General features: G+C 41.3%; 1 protein-coding gene across 4 annotated transcripts in view; it reads right to left on the bottom strand.

Moving 5' to 3' along the window:
• Window positions 1-371: 371 nt before the first annotated feature.
• KLHL13 (kelch like family member 13) overlaps window positions 372-21329 on the bottom strand; it is a 70516-nt gene continuing 49558 nt past the window's right edge. For all 4 annotated transcript variants that reach the window (XM_069943243.1, XM_069943241.1, XM_069943244.1 and 1 more), the window contains 3 exons: window positions 19025-19820; window positions 5573-5686; window positions 372-1502 (listed from right to left, as the gene is read on the bottom strand). In XM_069943243.1, coding sequence (XP_069799344.1) covers window positions 1015-1502; window positions 5573-5686; window positions 19025-19820 — 1398 coding nt within the window. In that variant the 3' untranslated portion in view covers window positions 372-1014. The remainder of the gene's footprint in view (window positions 1503-5572; window positions 5687-19024; window positions 19821-21329) is intronic.

Here is a 21329-nt window from a genome sequence, read left to right as displayed (position 1 = left end):
ACTTCTATTCCCATCATTCCTGAAGAGCCAAAGCTAAAGCTTTGGCTGTCCAGGCATGATGGGAATTGTAGTTTTGTAACAGCTGGAGGGCCTGAGTTTGACACCCATGATATGCTCTATAAGCCAGATGGGGTAATATTAACCTTCTTGATATAATTAGTGTAATAAAATTCCAGATACCATTTAACCTCCCCAAGCCTGTATCTTTACTGACAAACAAATAAATTCTAGTGCTTCAGAATAGACATGAAATGCTCCGGGAGTCGGAAATGCTCCAGTTCGATCGTTCAGCATTTGAATACCGGTGGCTGAAGAAGTTGGATGCAACTCTAGGGAGTCCAGGTGAACATGGATACAACCATAGGCTCAAGTTGTGCTCAGCTCTTCTTCATTTTATTATAAGCCCCATCAAGACTTATAGGTGACCAAATTACTTATGAAAACACTCATATCCGCAACTAAAGACTATTCGCAATAGGAATTGTACAGGACAGGAATCTATGATGGACCAGACTTCCCTCGTAACTATGCAGCAGATGGTGCCAACACAAACATTGCAGAATAACTGTAAATTGATGTACATCACTCTCACCTTTGAAAAGACACTACTAGCCCTTTAAAAGGAAACTTGGGTAAGTGCTTAAATAAATATTCAGAAAGTTACGCTTAGACAAAACCATTTTAAAGTAAATTTTTAAATAGATGAGGGGCTATGTGAATCCCAGGTGGATGTGACTGGACAGGACCCTTAAAGCCCATCTCCACCGCCTCTCAATTACATAGCCAGCGTTGCATACGTACCTAGTCGAACCAACTGATTTTAAACATTTGGCCATTTTAAATAAACTGTTTGATATTCCTGTTAAATAACCTATGCCAAATTAATAGTACAAAATTCTTTACAGAAGAGGATTTGCCAAATCCGGCTGGGCAAACGTATTTGATACTATCTCACGGAAACTGAGAAAAAAAAATCCATCTTGATGCAGTGCAAAGATATTACAGTATCTGTCTTCAAGGTGCTGAGAGAGGAGATTCCCGAGACGGTGAACCACTGTTGTCATCTGGTGGAAAAACTGTAAGAGTACACGCTCTGATACCCCCAAGGGATTCTGGTAGATCAAAAACTTTGTGCCATTCGTCTTTTTCAGGGTCATATTTCTGGACAATTTCTACCATACATCTATTGTTCCAAGAGTATCCACCAACCACGTAGATTTTATTTTCGAAAACCGCTACCCCAACGTCACTTTGTCCTCGTAGCATTGCGGCAATTGGAGTCCACTGGTCCAAGGATGGAGAGTAATATTCACAACTCAAGACGTCATCATAGTCGCTAGTTCCTCTGAAATGGTTTCCACCAATTACATAAAGTTTGTCTCCGACAGTGCACATGCAGTGAAGACCTCGTACTGTAGTCATGGGAGCTTTCTGGGTCCACTTGTCAGTATCCGGATCAAAACACATCAGTTCCTTCTGAAAGGTGTCGTGTGTAATTCCACCTGCCAAAATCATTAATAGCATTAGTAATTAACATATTTTGTATACTAGTCTCAAAGAATATCTAGCTCCAACCTGATATCACTCAATAACCCAGCCTTACTCCAGCATTCACTCTGAGAGTTGTGATCTATAAACTAGGCACTAGACATATAGCAGATGAAAGTAGAAGAGATTTAGCTTAAGTTGGGCTGTATTAGCCCAAGTGTCAGTAAACTAGCTCTGATCTCAGTGATCAGCACTAGTCTACAGAACTTTCAAAAGGCTTGATAAGTCATGTGGCCCTTTGCAGTCATCAGCCGCCATTTGCCCTATTAGGGTATGTGCAGACTGAGCAATTCTCGCGGAATTTCAAGTGGATTCTGCGTCAAAATGTGCAAGGAATCTGCTCGAAATTTGTGCCCGTAAAAAATGAGCATCTTGACTCCCATTGTTTTCTATTATATTTTATTCTATTGTATTTCTATTGCATTAGTGCACACGGCGGAAATTTCCGTCTAGATTCCGTGTTCTGCCCAAAGAATTGATGGGTCCATTCTTTTGGCGGATTCCGCTAGAGGAATCCTATGAAAGTCAATGGGGCATAAATTCTGCTCGAAATTCCGCTTGAATTCTGCTCCTATGCTGCCACAGCAGAAAAGGAATTGAATTTCAAGCAAGAATCTTTCCTCTTCAATTCCTCACAGAATCCGTGAGAATTCCTCAGTGTGCACATACTCTTACACAAGGATATGCGTGTCCAATGGCTGATGACTTTCCAGTGTGTCAAAATGACCTGATCAGGTGATAAGCTTCATATATTCACATTATATTAAATTTACTGGACTGGATTGTAATCTTATCTCTATCTCTCTCTATGTCTCTCTCTCTATCTCTCTATCTATCAAGATCTCCAAATTATCCATAAAGACATGACATTAAATGAAAACATTCACCACTAGGGGGAGATGGGGAGCCTGCTGTATTAGGGTAGACACTCATAAGGAGCTCATTAACCAAAAAGCTGCAGTTTTAGATGGGTTTGGAAGTAACATAACCCAAGAACATTATACAATGCAAGGAAAGTTATTCAACATTCTATACAGGTCATATCTCGTGGCTTTCACAAAAGGAAGGGAAAAAAATACAATGCATAGATGTAACAATATAACAAGTACCTCGCTTGTATTTCAAGCATAAAAAAAGAAGGGGAAAAAAAAAACTCTTTATGTGAATGAATTGCTTTCCTCACATAATTATGTGCAAAAGTATTTAATGTGCACTTAGCAACGCGTTCCTTACATCCTCCACTGAAGCCCGACCAAGTGTGGCAGCTCAGCGCCCAAGCAACAATATGTCATTGTTAGCCAGCTATTCTTGGCGCTATTCTAGCCAGTTTACAGTTATATCTTACAGATAATTAATGCTTTCATGTCACTGATCTGCAACAAGCTTATAAGAGGAGGGATGGGAGGGGGAGAGGATACAATAAGTGAGGGGTTCAATATTAATCAGATGAAGGCAGCGAGGGAGACGAAACTTGTACGAACAAAAGGGAAAGTTATCCGGCTTTCAGCAAGTGTATCGCTGCATAAAGGAAGTCATTCAGTATGTATCTGTTTTCCAGGGACGGAACAATTAACATGAGAATATGCGGCGTGCACTAAATGCAGAACAGAAATCCTGTTCACGCGCATTCAGGAAGGGAGCGCTGATGACAGGAAGGGCAGCCATCTCGCTGTTTCCATGAGGCCAGTGTAGAGAGCAGTACAGCTGCAGCTGGGCTCTATTGACTTCTTCATTGTGAAATGAATATTCTTCCTGTGATGAGCCTCTCGGCGGGACATAAATAAGGACCACTTACACAGGCTTTGGAGAATGGCTATCAGAGAAGTAAAGCAACGCCGTCTCGGATTGTTTCGGGAAATAGACCGTCTTTGGATTTAATCTAATTTATTACTCTGCGCTGAAGGCTTTACCCAGAGGTCGAGCGTGAATAATAGACTTCTGTCAAAGTAATAGGCATTGTTCCTCTCTGGATTTAAAGATAAATATCTTAATGCTGCGGCTGCAATATCAACAGATTCTGATAATTGTTCTACAATGCTGCGGCGTCTGAATGGGAAGAGGGAAAAATGGGACGATTAATAGCAAGCTCCAGGTGGCTAACGCTGGGTGCTTGTTCTCCATATCCCTAGGAGAGATATTATACAGGCAGGCAGGGCGAGATTAACTTTCCAAAGAGCAACTCCTCCAATAGTTCTTTCATCTATTTCCTCTTATGCATTGCTAGTCCCATGACATAGACCGTTGCTTTTCGGAAAACAAACACTGATCCTTGGCGAGCAATAGCGATTTTTTTTTTCTTTTTTTTCATAAGATAATTTTATCTGATTTCAAGAAAATCAATAGCAAGTGAATCATCATTGACTGGGAGACCATGTTAAAATCCACTATATACAGGTTAAGCTAATAATCAATCAGCCATAGGGAACTACATGCAGAATTAATGCAAGAAAGTAAAGCAGTCTCCTGACAAGAGAGTCATTATGCCCGCAGCGGGGTGCAGCCATTATCCCATGCCTCCTGCTTGCAAATAGAGTGGGCAGGAGATGCTGGCAAGTGATGTCACCAGCTGTGTGTGCCCGCCGCATTCACTCACACATCAGCACAGTGTAACACTACAAACTCCCCCTATGTGTCACCGGTGGGACGCTGCCACATGCCACTGAGGATACTGAAAACAGGGATGGAAACAGACATAAAAGTAAAACTACCTTTAATAGACATACATAAAAGATGGGGTAAATTTACAGAGCATCATTCACCCCCCCCCCCCCCCCCCCCGCCTTAAAAAAAAAAAAGTCTTAAATAGCAAACCTCCCTCCATACACCACAGCAATGCTAGGTTTACTGAAGACTATAAATAATGGTGCAGCACAAGCCAATTATACAGCTCTCTACAAGGGCTAGAACATTGTAAATATGTTACATTTTTTTTTAACTACATTTTTAGGACTAAGATCAATGGCCGATTCGATTTGGAGAAACTTACTCCAGTTGCAAGTATCTGTGAGAAGCGAATGGCTTCTGAATATTGTCTGCTTATCTGTATTAGGAGTATTTTGAATTTTTCTCAAGACAGAAGAAGAGGTCATCACTTTACATGTAACCTAATAGGGATACAAGGATTATAGTAAACTACATATTACTTTACTGTTCGATTATGAAGAACAAGTGATCAGCCTATTTTTGGCCTTAATGTAGAAGAAATAGTTTATCATCATTGCATTCCAATAGCATTCCTTTTTTGTTTAATTTTTCCCATCATCCTATCCATACAAGAGTTTGCTTCTTGAATTATATTAGTATTTTTATGGGAATATAGGGATGAAAATATTAAAAAAATGTTTTTGCATTTTTGCACCATTCATCTCAAAGTATGACAATTTAGGGTCCCATTCACACTGCGGAATCAGAGTGGAGTCCACGCCGCAGATTCCGTAGCGGGAACGGACCCATATGGGAACTATTTTATGTGCCAAATAAATTCTAAATAAACTACATTCATTTGATTGCATTCATAATATTCAATACAATGCTTCAATGTGTTGCTTTCTCATGCCTCCCAGAGCTGGACATCATAGAAGCCCACTGAGAACCTGCATTCATGTTGCAATGGAAGCCACCTTACTCTGGTCAACTAACTCTAGACATTAGAGCAGTAGCTCCATTGTCATTACACACGAGTACCTGTTACATCTGGCATGGGACACCCATGTAGGATTCATTTAGTAGTAAAACATACAATGTACATTGGGATAAGGCCTTCTGGAGGCCACTACAAAGATCGAGATGTGGCTACTAGGGGGATTTATCACTATTTTCACCCAAAAAACAAACAATATACCGGTATATATATATAAAAAAAAAAAAAGTCACAAATTTTTGCAAAACACTGTAAATTTTTGTACAAAACACACATTATTTTTAACAAATAAGTAGTTGCTCGAAATTTGACACCAAAAACATTAATAAATTTCCCCCCTTAACCTATGGCTACAAAAAAAAAAAAAAGCAAGCTAATAATTACCTGAAATGTACATGAGTCCACCGAATACGGTCCCGGCGTGGCCATAATGCGGCTCACTCATTTTTGCGACATAGCTCCATTCATTTGTTCTAGGATTGTAACATTCCACGGTGGCTGAATAAAAGAAAAAGACAAGGACCTTAATAGCACAATTATACCACACGTCAAAATAAGGTTGTGATACCTGGTCAACAAAGGGTCACAAATGGAAGACTCTGGGGTATCCAGTGTTTCGGGGCATGCATGTGCCATTATCAACTACCTCAGACCTATAAGCATAGTTCCCTCATCGGAGGGGTCCCCAAAAATTAACAAATGTATACTGTAATTAAGTTTTGTTTTGTTTTTTATTTGCCAAGGGTAGAGTTGTGAGTACAGCTGTGCTTATTTACAGCAAGTTTTTTCTAATCTAAATCCACTAAATCAGTTGCGCTTTTGCAGTTCCCCAATTGCTTGGAAGTTTGGTATAACATTCTTAAGTCTAGAACTGTATCCACTGATCACAGTCCTAAGAAACTTCAGAGTGTCAGACCTGACTTTCCATGCAATCGTGGCACTCTAAAAGTGGAACTACATTTTTAGGACTAAGATCAAGGGCCGATTCGATTTGGAGAAACTTACTCCAGTTGCAAGTATCTGTGAGAAGCGAATGGCTTCTGAATATTGTCTGCTTATCTGTATTAGGAGTATTTTGAATTTCTCTCAAGAGAGAAGAAGAGGTCATCACTTTACATGTAACCTAATAGGGATACAAGGATTATAGTAAACTACATATTACTTTACTGTTAGATTATGAAGAACAAGTTTTTCAAACACCAGAAATGCTTTTGGGTCCACAATTGACCTTAATCACCAACAAAAGTCCCCAACAATCAGTAGAATGGGGATTCCAGAGCTTCACCTTCCTCACCATACAACCGCAGTGGGCAGGGGTTTGAATGGAATGGTGATAATGCATGCACACTGCTATTCCACTCATTGTCTATGGGACTGAGAGAAACAACTACCTCTATTAGTCCTGTGGACTCTAGTGGAGGAGCAGGCTACGCGCTTGACCGCTGTTCTTAAACTTTCCTTCATAGCGATCACACAGTGAGAAGGAACGGGGGGCTCCAGACCCCATTTTAGCGATCAGCAGACAGGAAAATTGTGGAACAGACTTCTTTAAAGTGTACCAGTCATCAAAAATAACTCGACTTGTCACCAGGCAATTCAAAAATTATTGATAACAGTGGGTCTCTCTGTTGTGACCTACCGTGATTGTCAAATATAGACAGGAAGAGAGAGCGGCAGCTGTGCAACCCACTCCCCACCCGGCCAATAACTCTGACAATGTAGCCTCATAGACTTAAATTGTTGTAATTAGCCGATCAGGAGATACAGTCAGGGAGTGGACCACACAGATGCCGCACTCTCTTCCCGGCTATACATCCTGATATCCTGATGTCTGATGACATATCAAAAGTTATTTTTGATGACCGGTACTATAATTACATAACCGATCAACCTGAAGATGCAAAAGGGGCAAAATTTGCAATGCACATTTTGAGAACTTCTCCATAAAGTGTGACTACCGCTGAACCTGTAGATGCCAACACTTTACTGTCTTCCAACTCAATTCATCTTTGTGTTATATAATAAACTATAGAATGTACTTATTCTTAATAGAATAAATCCGCATAGCTGAAAAAGCAGATGTCAGATCCTGAATTCTATTGATACAAACAATGGAAAGTAACTCATCAAATGTTATTATTCCGTAGTTTCATAGCACAGGAACCATAAACATCTCCTCGAGGCATCCAAGGCTAATCCACCGGTGCAGGAATAAAGCATAAAGCATAAGGACAACACTGCAAAATAAGTCGGCGCTATGCTACTAACGGATAACAATTTACTCAATTTTGGGATCAGTTCCCCCATTATACCTTATCAAAGCCGAACAAGGGCGCATTTTTCTCGAGGGCTCAAAAGGTAAGAGGCGCATTTACGTAATCTGCCATTTCATTCCAAGGCCATGAATGGCTGCTCAGTAAGAACCGCTGCATGATTATTTTTATTGTTATAATTTTTTCGTCTTACTGCGATACTATAAAGGAGGAACACACTACACATACTTCTTTATTCATACCACAGAAAGCAAAGTCATATGAATCACAGGACTTTGTCTTGGCGCTCCAGCGTTTTATCCACTTGTTGCAACGCTGCACTGAAATGTGACGCTACATGATAGATTTCTAACAGTTCTCTACTGAATTAAGCCTGCTTACTAATACATGTTTGCGACAACGCATGCGGCACATTTTTTTTTGTAGAAAAACAAATAGGCAGTAGAGGAGAAGAAAACCTTTTTTTTGTACATCTTAAGGCTACGTTTACACAACATAAAAAGTCATTAAACAACGGCCGTAGTTGCAGGTTTGCAACCACAACCGTTATTCAATGAACTAGCCGATTGTATCCCGGCTGGGATTCCAAGCGGCCGCACAAAATACAGATGTGTCAGTTTTGTGCCGCCGCTATTCATTGAGTAGCAGACGCACAAGACTGACGGCAGCTGACAGCTGACTGACAGCTCCGGCCACACTTTACATTGTCGGCTATGGTTAATTGGAATGCGGGAACACCCAAATGCGTCCGCATTCCAATTAAAAATGAAGTTCATCAGACATCAACTGTTCTGTTACACAGCCGGGTCACAGAACGGCCACCTTCTTACAGCGTGTAAACCCAGCCTTAGGCTATGTTCACACAATGTATATTTTCATATAACTACGGCTGTTGTTGCCGACTGCAACAACGGCCGTGACTAATACGAAAATATACGTGCCGTTGCCGCCTATGGAATCCCGGACAGAGTGTAAACACATGGTATATACTCCGGCCGGGATCCCTATCGGCGCTGCAAACAATGTCAACCATGTCCGCTTTCTGTGGCCGCTATTTATTGAATAGCGGTCGCAGAAAACCCTGTCAGTGCACACTGTGGAGTGATTGGCTCCGGCCGCACGCTTCATAGCGCGCCCACATCAGAACTCTGCGGCTGTACTGGCCGTGACAATCTTTTCTGAGACCGGCCGCTCCTGTGTATGAACATGGCCTTAGGGTACATTTACACCTACAGGACCTGCAGCAGATTTGAAGCTGCAGATTTGTTTTGAATCGGCAACTTTAAATCTGCTGTAGATCCTGTACATGTGAATGCACCCTAATTCACCTGCAATCCCCCCCCCCCAAAAAAAAAAAAGCATGCCCCCGACACTTACTAGCATGCCCTCAACACTCAGCAGTAATCTGTTACAAGTATCATTTATTCTAGAGGAATTTCATACAATGAGCGCTATTACCTCATTTACATTCACTTAGACACAAACTCAACAATCTCACACTGACAAATGAATATGACGAATAGCGCTCTGTCGGCTCTGCAGTGTCAGGGTAAATGCGTGATACATGGAGCCTTGATAGAATACATCTCAACAAGTGACACTGCAATAAAGAAATCCCCAAGAAATAAAGTGACTTTGAAAGACCACACAAGCTATAAAGTAACTCCTCATTTTATGAGCTTGATTTAGAAGGCTGCTAGCAAATCTGTCTGGTATTTTCTTTACTGACCTGTGGGGCTTAGTTTTATTATAAGACGCGGAGCCTCTAGAGAGTGACAGCCGTGAAGAGTCCTGTAGAAACCTACAGGATACCACTTCAAATAAAACCAGTCAAAACAAATTGACTCTTAAAAATGGAATGATAGTTCACATAAGAGCTGCTTATTTCTAATCTAATAAACACAAATTGTGAGCATTAATTTACATCTCAAATTGCATTAAGTTTACTCCGTTCATAGGAGAAACAGTGTAAGTAAGCTCGCCGTACACAGGAGAGAGCTCGGAGCTGATGAAGGCTATAAGTAGAAATGTGTCCTCCTGTAGTTTATGTTTTGCACACAATAAAGAAGCAATACTCCACTTGGTGAGTGCCAGGATTTTCTTATCCACTACGTCTGGAACCCCATCCCGCCATGAGCACCACTACTACAGAAGTGCCGTCTCCACTACAATACAAGATTGGAGGGGATCGGACTGCTGGACCCCCACTAATCCGGAGACAAATGTCCTCTGAATGAATAAAGCATCAGCGCACGTGTGACCACCGCTCCATTCACTCTCTATGGAGCTTCTGAACATTGCCAAACACTAAGCTTCCAATGATGACGACAATTCCTTGTTAAAGGTAGCAGGCGTATATACTGCAAACATCTATTCAGCAGGTTTTAGACCAGTGGTGTCAAACTGAAATACACAGTGGGCCAAAATAAAAAAATTGGACAAAGTCGCGGGCCAACCTTAATAATTAATGAAAAGTGTATGTGGTGTTTCTGGCACTGCTTATCCTAAAGTAATAGTCCCCACATAGTAGTTACCCATTATATCCCTCAAGCAGTAGGTAATCCCATAATTGTGCCCCATGTAGTAGCCCGCCCCTCCCAATGGTGCCCCACATACTAGCCAGGCCTACTATTAGAGCCCCACATAGTAGCCAGCCCTCCCAATAGTGACCCATATAGTAGCCAGAACACCTAATAGCTCCCAATATAGTAGCCAGCCCCCAATAGTGTCTTATATAGTAGCCCCCCTCCCAATAGTGTCTTAAATAGTAGCCAGCCCTCCCCAATAGTTTCTTATATAGTAGCCAGCTCTCCCAATAGCGCCCAATATAGTAGCCGGCCCTCCCAATAGTGTCTTATATAGTAGCCATCCGGACCACCCATATTATAATCTGCTGCAACATCAGAAGGGCCAGATTTAACACAGCAATGGAAAATTGTGACAGGCCAAAAATAATGGCACCACGGGCCAGAGTTTGACATGACTGTTTTAGACAGTCGAAAAATACTGGCATATTATTGGGTCAAAACACAGACCTCACAGTCCTACATAAGGGAGCTTAGACTGTCCTATGTAGGAAGTTTAAATAAGACTGTGTTACGGCCACCTAAAACCATCCATAGACTGCAGAGAGAGTCAATTTTTGCAAAGTCAATAAAACCGTTTAGCCTAATATTAAAGGCTCTAACACTAGACAGAAGATCAATACTGTCAGCAAAGGGGACTCATTTAGCTTTTAAAAAAAAAATCTATTTATCTAAATTTTGGCCGTATGTCTCAATCTTGACATGAAGATTACCAAATAAACATGCAGAGTCCAAGTTTATGGAAATGAAAGCAGGACTTAAAATCTACCAATTGTTACAAAAAATAAAGGAAGTGAAGTATTTTCTAAATATACTACTTAAAGGGATTTTCCAGTAAAACCTAAATTATGTTGTGGATCATTAGTTGTTTACACAGTATGAATTTATTTACATCAGTGTGCGTATGTATGTGTGTGCGTATGCATGTATGTATGTATGTATGTATGTATGTATGTATGTATGATATATATATATATATATATATATATATTTATATATATATATATATATATATATATATACACACACACACACACACACAGTGGTGCCTTGGATTACGAGCATAATTGGTTCTGGGACTGTGCTTGTAATCCAAATCCACTCTTAAACCAAAGCACATTTTCCCATAAGAAATCATTGAAATGCAGATAATTGGTTCCACACCCCAAAAATAATGATTTATTATTCTGAATAACATGTAAAACAGATGAAACAAACATTCAGAAACAGCAGAATATGTGATATTATAAGTTACTGTATAGTATAACAATCAGCATGTGATGTATAATGTATAGTAACTGCATAACCCTGATAACACAGCAGCAGTTTGTAGATACAGGATGGAACTGCAGATCCCCATAATGCAGTAGCGTAGTACAACAGGCTAGAATAGAGAAGCAGGAAAGCTGTCAGAAAGAGGTCACATGACAGCAATGGGGAAGGGGTGTTTGTTCAGCATGGGAATATGTGGGCACAGTATAGCAGCACTCTCTGTCCGAGGAGACAGGGGTTACAGCTATGAAGAGATTACCTCCACAGTCCTGTCCCCGGATGCAAGCCCCAGCCTGAAGTGGATCTGCTATGATTTGGAAGGTGAGGGAGACTTCCTGGGTCAGAGTACATGTACAGAGTATATATACACACACACATACATACATACATACATACATATACACACACACACTAATTGTATATGAAATTGAACCCACAATGTATGTGAAGAAATTCAACTGCATCTGCCCAATGCTCAGACACAACGTGGCGGATCACTTTACATAAATTGGACTAATCCTACTCAGCGTCTAGTCTGTAGTCAATAACCTGAATGCTGTTAACCAGGCCCCATCTAACAATGTCCAGTCTCACGGATACCACATGAAGCTTCAGGAGAGCTGACGGCTCCTGTTCTATCTGTGCCACCAGTAGATGGTAGAGAATAGACCTGGAGCACATAAATCATGGGCACGGTTGGGGTTACGGCTGACTCCCATCTAAACTTTAGTGGTTTATTAAAAAAAAGGGAGGCAAAATTGCAATAAGTCAGGTGTAGATGTGAACCTGGGCGGTAAAAAAAATAGACTGGCTGATACATTTGTTTAGTCCACGGCAAGAAAGATAAGAAAGTAACCCAAACCCTGGACTAAAATGCTCCAATTTACTCATTTAATAACATAGGTTAGTAATCCAGCAAGTTCATGATGACTAGAAAACTTAAAGGAGAAGTCCAGCAAAAATTTTTATTAAAGTATTGTACTGCCCCCCAAAAGTTATACAAATCCCCAATATACACTTATTACGGGTAATGCTCATAAAGTGCTTTTTCCGTGCACTTGTTACTGCATCAAGGCTTCACTTCCTGGATAACATGGTGATGTCACTTCCTGGATAACATGGTGATGTCACAACTCCCAGAGCTGTGCGGGCTGTGGCTGCTGGAGAAGATGATGGCAGAGGGATGCTCAGTGTTCCATCATCCTCTACAGCAGCCACAGCCCGCACAGCTCTGGGAGTCGGGTCGAGACATCACCGTTTTATCCAGGAAGTGAAGCCTTGATGCAGTAGTAAGTGCAGGGAAAAAGCACTTTATAAGCTTTTCCCGTAATAAGTGTATATTGGGGATTTGTATAACTTTTGTGGGGAAATACAATATTTTAATAAAAAATGTTGCCGGACTTCTCCTTTAACCTCTTAGGGACATATGACATACCCGTACGTCATATGTCCCCAGGAGGCGTTCAGAGCGGGGCCACGCGGCGACCCTGCTCTGAACCGCCGCGATCCCAGGGTGCAGCGTGTAGCCCGGGACCGCGGCCATTAGCGGGCCTGTACCCGCTCAGATATACATATGCCTTTCACTCGTGATGTTGCCAAGTCACCCAGTGTATTCCCGCTCCTGGGCGGTAGCAAAGGACGAGCGCTGTGCCAAAGATGCTACTGTGCAAGAATGATTTTTCAATATGACAGAGTGAAAGGCATATGAATTATTATAAGTGGGTGTAGTTCCGTTAGCTGCCAGGAGGGGCACTGTAACTCCCCAAGTGCACCCAACAAAGTAACTCTCATAATTCTATTCATTTGTATATCTCTAGAACAACCAAACAGAAATAAATAATAAAGGTAGCATAGTAATCAGTGCTACCAGGGGTGGCCTACCATAACTTAACATTATTATATACAGGTGACAGATTCAATTTCAAGTTCTCATTCTTCGGAAAGAAAGCTATATTCCCCATCAATATGTCATCTCCTTTCTCAGTTCTCCAATTCCTTTAAGTAGAATGAATGGCCAACTCACTAGATTCTGGATCAGCAAATAACAGGCTTATTAGCTCATCTCTAGAGATGAGCGAACCGGGTTCGGGTTCAAGTCCATCCGAACCCGATCGTTCGGCATTTGATTAGCTGGGGCTGCTGAACTTGGATAAAGCTCTAAGGTTGTCTGGAAAACATGGATTCAGCCAATGACTATATCCATGTTTTCTACATAGCCTTAGGGCTTTATTCAAGGTCAGCAGCCACCACTAATCAAATGCCGAAAGTTCGGATCAACTCGAGCATGCTCCAGGTTCGCTCATCTCTACTCATCTCCCATTGTAATGTATGCACAGACCACTAGGGGAGCTACTGAGCCCTGCTGCAGACAACATACACAGAGCTGCTCTGGGAAATGTACGCTCCCCCCCCCACACACACACCGGTTATCATCAGAAGAGGAAGTCATTGCTGTAAGAAGGAACTAACAATGAAATACAGTCATTAAAGCCACTCCAAACCGGAACTGCACATTAAGACTTTTACTTAACCTACAAATAAGTAGAACCCCTCTGTCCTTTTCCCTATATAAAAGGTAATACTTCACATACTGCTTGGAACCAATGATAAATGTAGGAAAATCTGCAGAGACCTTCCCTCACCTGTATATAAGGAAGGCGGTCAGAAGCTTGTTTATGGGATATAACAATCCAACATTTCACCAATAACAATCCCTGACATCGGCAAACTACATACTGCAATGAATAGTAATAGGAACCCTGGGTGTGCAGAAAACGGCAAAACATAAAATACATTATTTGCCAGGAGATTTTTCCTTAAATCAATTGTGAACAGAACGCTTTGCTAGGGGAAAGAGAAAAAAAGCATCAAATGCTTCAAAAGCATTGCTGTAGCTTGAGGGGATAATGGAGAGTGAAGCAATGTGCAGATTCCAATACAAAGGCCTACAAATCAATAAGAAGGTGCACACAGAGCATTGCATCCGTCATCCCCATTCTGTCCACCTCTCAGGTGCTCACCATAGTAATACTAAGGGAATCATTAAAAGGCAAGTTATATTGGCTGCTGATCATCATCTTCATTAGGAACAAGAATATGAACATGACTAAAATGCATATATCTTTCTGTTCCTGTAAACTACAATGTTAAGTATCCATGTTAGATATCCTTTGCCTTTTGGGAATATGAAGATTGTTTGGCTCATGAGACCTGTGGTCATAGGTCACTATGATGCTGTTATTGAGCCACTAGGACAGGGATTTGCAGCTGTAATACAAGGGCAAAAGGTGTCCATACAAGACAGAAAATGGCCTCTGCGCTGTCACTGTCGCTTACATTTTTTTTTTTCCCCAGAAATCAATATTACAGGCAATTTTAAGAAACTTTGTAATTGGGTTTATTAGCCGAAAAATGCATTTTTATCATGAAAAATCAGTTTGAAGCTCTCCCCCTGTCTTTAATGGTTCTCTTATGGAGAAGGGAGGGGTGGAGGGAGATGAGGCACCAAAACAGGACAACAGAGTTAAAGTGACTCTGTACCCACAATCTGACCCCCCCAAACCACTTGTACCATCAGATAGCTGCTTTTAATCCAAGATCTGTCCTGCGGTCCGTTTGGCAGGTGATGCAGTTATTGTCCTTATAAACGTTTAAACTGGCAGCCCTGTGCCCAAAGGGAGTATCTGTGCCCTAACCTTGCACCACCCCTCCGTCCCTCCTCCCACCCTCCTGATCATTAGGAATGCTCCAGGCAGATTGCCTCCTATTCCTCACCAGTGGCAGCCCGGCACATGGGCTGGATCGTTAAGCAATGTTCAGCATGGAGAAAATGTTCCAGTGACATTCCTAATGATGAAGAGGGTAGGAGGGGAGGAGGGACGGAGGGGTGGTGCAAGGTTAGGGCACAGATACTCCCGCTTGGCACGGGCAGCAAGTTTAAAAGTTGTTTATTAGGACAATAACTGCATCACCTGCTGAAGGGACCCCAGGACAGATCTTGGATTAAAAGCAGCTATCTGAAGGTACAAATGGTTTGTGGGGGGGCGCGTCAGATTGTGGGTACAGAGTCGCTTTAATTTACAGCTACATCACCGGGCTATCTCCTCTGAAGTCCGCACTGACCTTTCTGACCTCTGAATACAGCTTTCACACAGGTTCAGCTATGTAATCCTTTGTTCTCTGTTGCCGACTAATCTCCCTCCTCCCCTCCATAGATTAGACAGGGCTCGACTGATGTAAAAAAAAAAAAGAGTCAAGATTTTCTTATAATATGCAGTGGATGAGAGAGAAGGGGGGACCTGGGGAAAGTCTTTTTAAATGCAGATAATGACTTATTTTCCTAATAAACCCAATTACAAAGTTTCTTAAAATCGCCTTCGCCTGTACTATTGATTTCTGCAAAAAAACAAAAACAAAAAACAAAAAAAACAAAAAAACTGTAACACTTTAATTGCAAAATTAGTAAATTAGTATTAAAATTCAGATCCCTTCCTATCCAACTTGAAGGAATATTATACATGGTAGGCTAGTCAGCAGCGACACATTGATACTGTAAAGCTGCCGGCACTTACCAAATGTACTGTATTGCATAAGAGATGTAAAAGTACTGTAGGACTCTAAAATTTTTATAGGTGCCAAATTGTCAAGAGTTGAAGGGGTTGTCCCATCTATCCTATTTCGGGTCGGCTCTACCTTGTCCTGCTTTCACTTCCTGGTTTGGCGTGAGGAGCAAAGATGGGATCGCAGCGGTGCTAAGCTTAATGTCTCCCTCTGTCATTATACACAATCCAAGCCCTGGAGACATGCGAGATACCATAGGGAGATATAAAATAAGTAAAAAACATACTAACCAGCTCCCGACCACCAGTCCTAACACTGCCTTTTCTTATACTATTTGCCTAAATATCAGTAAGAGATTGTCCGCCCAATATTTCTATGTGGTTCTACTATGGAGGGTGTCAGGATCTGTCTGGCGGTGTCCGTGGAGACTAGTTTTGTGAAGATACCATTACTCGCTTCACTAACGTGTGTAATTTCGCTAATTGCAATTGTTGCTTACAGTTGTCTTAATGTGTAAAAACACATACATGGTCACTATACATGGCTGAACACGCAAAAGTAGATCTTCAGCTATAGGGAGAAGGTAACCTGTGAGACCTGCCAATTGTTGTGTGTAAATTAAATGACAAAAGGTCTGGCAAGTCAACACTACGTTTAGGATTTTGGTGTCCTGCCTGTACACTAAGACAAAGATTACAATTTATGCTGCTTTTACACGGAACGGTTATCGTTCGAATTTGCACGATAATGATCGCATTTGAGCGACAAGCGAGAAATCATTCATTTTAATCTTTGAACATGTTCTCAAATAGTCGTTGGTCGTTCGCAAAAAAAAAAAATCGCAGATTGTTTCCTGTAAACAGTCTTTCACCAATTTAACCTGTGTGTGAGATAGGCTTAAGCGACCGCAAAACGATTGCAACACGATTTTTCCATACGATATTTCGTTCCGTCTAAACACTGATCGTTCTCAAAAACAAATCGTTATTTAGAAATCGTTAATCGTACGATCGGACGAATTATCGCTCAGTGTAAACGCAGCATTGATCACAATATGAAGGAATCACCATATGTAAAGCCATGTTGTTGGATAATGGGACTGGTGTCATGCTTGGAGGATGTACTGGGTACTGGCACATGCGTCTCCATTCATTGTGTATGGATATACCAGAGATAGCCGTGCACAACTGTTGTCAGCAGCTCCACAGACAACAGATGGAGCGGCGACGTACATAGTTGCGCGTATAATTACCTGGGCTGATCACATTGCCATGGCGTGGAGTAATTTTCACGTACCCCTGCCTTTTAGGCCCACGTGACCTCTCCTCTGACTGTCCTGATTCTACAAAGGCCTCAAGTCATGGTCTTCTATGCATCCCTATGAGAGCACTCTGCAATGCATATAAAAGACCTTGACTACTGGTCTCTTGAAAAGCGCTGTAGACTCAGGGGAGTCAGAGAAGAGGTCACGCGGGCAACAGCGAAAACTGAACAGCATTGGAACATGGGAATAACGCTTCATTGTAAGGCAGCTCATAGCCCAGGCAACTATACACACAGTCCTGCTTCCAGAGGTGAAGTAAGAACAAATATATTGCTTATTATCTGCAATGGCACTCTTTACTATGGCTAATAAGAATTGACAAAATTCCCACCTATCCAGGTACGACTGATGTAAGAAAAAATAAAAGTCGATTAAAGGCTAAAAAAACAAACGGACAGATAGCTTGCACTATACAGATATTACCAAGGGTCATGGTCTAAAATCTGTGGGAGAGGGGTGAAGGAACAAGGCATGAATGTTGTTAAATAGGGTTATCCAGCGCTACAAAAACATGGCCACTTCTCCCCCTCTCCTGTCTCCAGATTGGGTGGGGTTTCAAACTTAGTTCCATTGAAGTAAATTGAGCTTAATTACAAACCACACCTGAACTGAAGACGAGAGAGGGAAAAGTGGCCATGTTTTTGTAGTGCTGGATAACCCCTTTAAAAGGTCCCTAAAATAGTATGGCTCAGTCAAACCTATATAGATCACATGTAAATGAGGTGTTCTGTAAGTTACAAGCTTTGGCTGGCTGGATATGGAAATTATCTGACAGGACTAGAAATAACTCTAATAGTGACTATATAGTAAAAATACTAACATAATATAATTATGTTTTCTAGTCAGCATGGATGAGATGCCCAACTCTTCCAGATCAGAGTAGATTGTCAAACTTATTTTCTACTGGGACCTCAAAATAGAGACACTAGGCGACGTCTGCACTTCATCTACCATCTGTAGTGAAAAACACACCAAATGCACTACCAAAAGTTGAAAAAAACTGGATTTCACACAACTGTCAATTTGAAGCAAAGTAATTTTTCCACTTTAATATATTAATAGTAACCTAAAAACAAACACTACATCAAGAAAATCCACGTGACCACTCCTGAAACAGAAAAGTGCAAATAGAGAAACCTTGGAAAGTAACAGCCCTATATCCCTGAAGAGTGTTGACCCTTGATACCATACCATATAGTGAATGTGGTTTGGAAAAGACTCACTCAGCAACACAAGGACTGCCTTGCTCCCTTTATATAGTCCTGACCACCCATTAATGAGGTGTATGTGCCGGAAAAGTGCTCATGCTTGCCACTAAGTTCTGTGTTGACAAAGGTCAGGGATGTGGAACCCTCAGCACTCAGGTTGTTGCAAAACTACAATTCCTTTCATGCCAGGGCAGCCGAAGCCAACTCTTTGGTTGTCCAGACATGATGGCAATTTTAGCAAAAACAAAATACATATCAAAAAACAAAAACAAATAGACGCTATGTGTACCTCAATTTTATTACGTTAGCCGTAGGCATCCGGGGAAACATATTTGTGGCCTGCTCTAAACCGGTATGCCAGAATCCCATAGATTTGCATTGCAATGCAACTCTATGGGACTTTTCTAATTCCATATACCGCTCGCTTTAGCTGAGTGAGAGATTGGGGCCATGCACTGTTTTCAACTTATCGCTAATTGCATTAAAAAATACAAGTGTGCTGAGGACTTTAGTACTAAACATGACAGATCTGGCACAGTGTTTTCACGTTGGTTATGAATATGTAGATACTGGCGGACGCATCGGAACTAAAGAAGCAAAGAAAAACATCTCACCGAGTTCACCAGCTGCATTTCGACCACCGACAGCATACAGATGACCTTTGAGGGCACTTAGGTGGAAAAAGGTACGCTTTTCGTTTAGAGACGCCACTTGCATCCATTTATTGTATCGAGGGTCAAATCTGAAAACCGTGTCCACAGCAGTTTTTCCCTTTGTGTCATAATTGCTTTGGCCACCGACTACATAAAGAAAATTTCCAATGACTGCTATTCCATGCTGGTATCGGGGAGCATCCATTGGAGCCAAAGATTTCCACTCATGGGCCTTTTCGTCGTACATCCGCAGTTCTTTGCTTACCACCAGCTGTTGTCTTAAAACTCCCCCCAATGTCACCAAATGAGTGTTGTCCGAGCGAATGGCAGTTCTTTCCGACTGCATAACCGGCTGCATGTACGGCATCATTTGGTAATTGCTAGCTTCCAAAAGTAAATTTACACACGTGTTGTCAGTTCTCATGAAGTCCACCGTCTGGACGTGATTTATAAGGTCTTGTGGTGTCATAAGAGGGAATCGAATGTTCTTCATTAGTTTTGCAGCATATTCCATACGTGAATCTTCGTAACGCAACCATCGACACGCGGCCTTGAACAGTTCAAGCTCGGAACACTGCTTAAGGCTATTACTAGAAAGCACGAAGGCGAGGCGTTCAAACGGGAGTTTCACAAACTCCCCCGTAGTTAGTAAAGGAGGGAAATTTTTCAGGATAAAGTTATTGACGTATTTATCAACTTCAGTGAGATTGTAAGTGTTCGCAATGCGTCCAACCTCAACACAGTTCTCCAGAGTAACCTGAAAAAAACAAAATGCATGTTTAGATGTGGTTAAGAAATATATTGCATTTTTCAATATTTTGTTATCACCTTTACTGAATCTTGTCTGTGAGCTCCTACAAATGCCCTTTTCCTGTGAACTCTACATATCTCAGAGTAAAATACCTGCACAATGGAAACCAAGACATGTTTAACCTCCAATAATGTCCACATATACACAAAGTGATCACATACTATCTAGGATGATACCTATTACTTCCTTTTTAAGTCCATCACACAACATTTTTGCTTATCTTGTAATGTTGGAGTTCCCATTTTGTATTTGCCGTTCACAAAACATAAGAAAATTATGGATATTTATTAGCATTATCTACAGTTGTATATCCTCGTCTACAGACCATAAAGGATCCATGTAATTTGGGGAAAAAAATGTTGACTTTTGACATGTCAGAGAGAGGTCAAAGGTTATCATTAGTTTGGGTCCGAGGCAGAAGAGTGTAGTAAGGCACTTCTCTCTCTGGTTCGCTGTGACCTCCATCCGCTTGCACTAGACAGACTCCACAGACATATAGTGGATGAAGACAGCAGCACGCCAAGGGGTTAAGCGCACAAGCACTCATCTCCTCACTCGTTCTAAAGATATCCGTCAAACATGTGCACTCTTCTCTTCTTGGCTGGCTGCTATCTCTGCCCAGTTGCACTGGACAGGCGCCATAGACTCATAATGGCAATATCTAGAGATTGGTAGAGGACTGAGCACTCTGACCCCAACTGATCAAACCTTCTGACATGTAAATGGTTTTCTAAATGACATGATCACTTTAAGGGTGCGTTCACACGTACAGGATTTGCAGCATATTTGCTTTGAATCTAATCTGGGCCATCAAATCTGCTGCAGATCCTGTACGTGTGAACGCACCCTTAAGGGAATGTGTAACCTAAATTTTCTTTTACTGATTACAGTAAAAAAATGTCGTCACTTTTTGTACGTTATTATGAAGGCTGCCATATTGCTTGAGCGGTTCATACCAGCGTTTAATGACATGCTTTACAGCAAGACTCATGGACACAGACGACAATAGACAGACTGTCCCTTTGAGATGAATGTAAACCGTCATTGAGCGTGCTATGTGACCTTTGAAATGGTCATTCCACAGGGAGCAGCTATTGTCTCGTATTGATGCTATCTACTGGTGTCACATGTCGCTGCAATGCTGTACAGATCACTTTACAGCAGGGTGGATAAAAATCAATGATTTTTTAAAAAAAATCAAAAAAATCGGATTTTTTTGATTTAAATCGGATTTTTTTGATTTAAATCGGATTTTTTTCAATAAACTGCTTTTTGAGGAAAATATTTTACCATCCAAAGGTTCTTCCATCATGAGATAAAGCTGAGTTGTTTAACTCAGTAGAATAAAGGCTGTATATGTTCTCAAATGTTACAACATGAACAGAGTTGAGAAAAAGACCTTAATCCTATTGTTCTACAAACCTATGAATACAGAATCATCCCCTTCAGTACCAA

Source organism: Dendropsophus ebraccatus, chromosome 10 (genome assembly GCF_027789765.1).
Source record: "Dendropsophus ebraccatus isolate aDenEbr1 chromosome 10, aDenEbr1.pat, whole genome shotgun sequence".
NCBI lineage: Eukaryota > Metazoa > Chordata > Amphibia > Anura > Hylidae > Dendropsophus > Dendropsophus ebraccatus.
The sequence above is the reverse complement of the archived record's forward strand: the minus strand, read 5'-3'. Positions and strand labels throughout refer to the sequence as shown.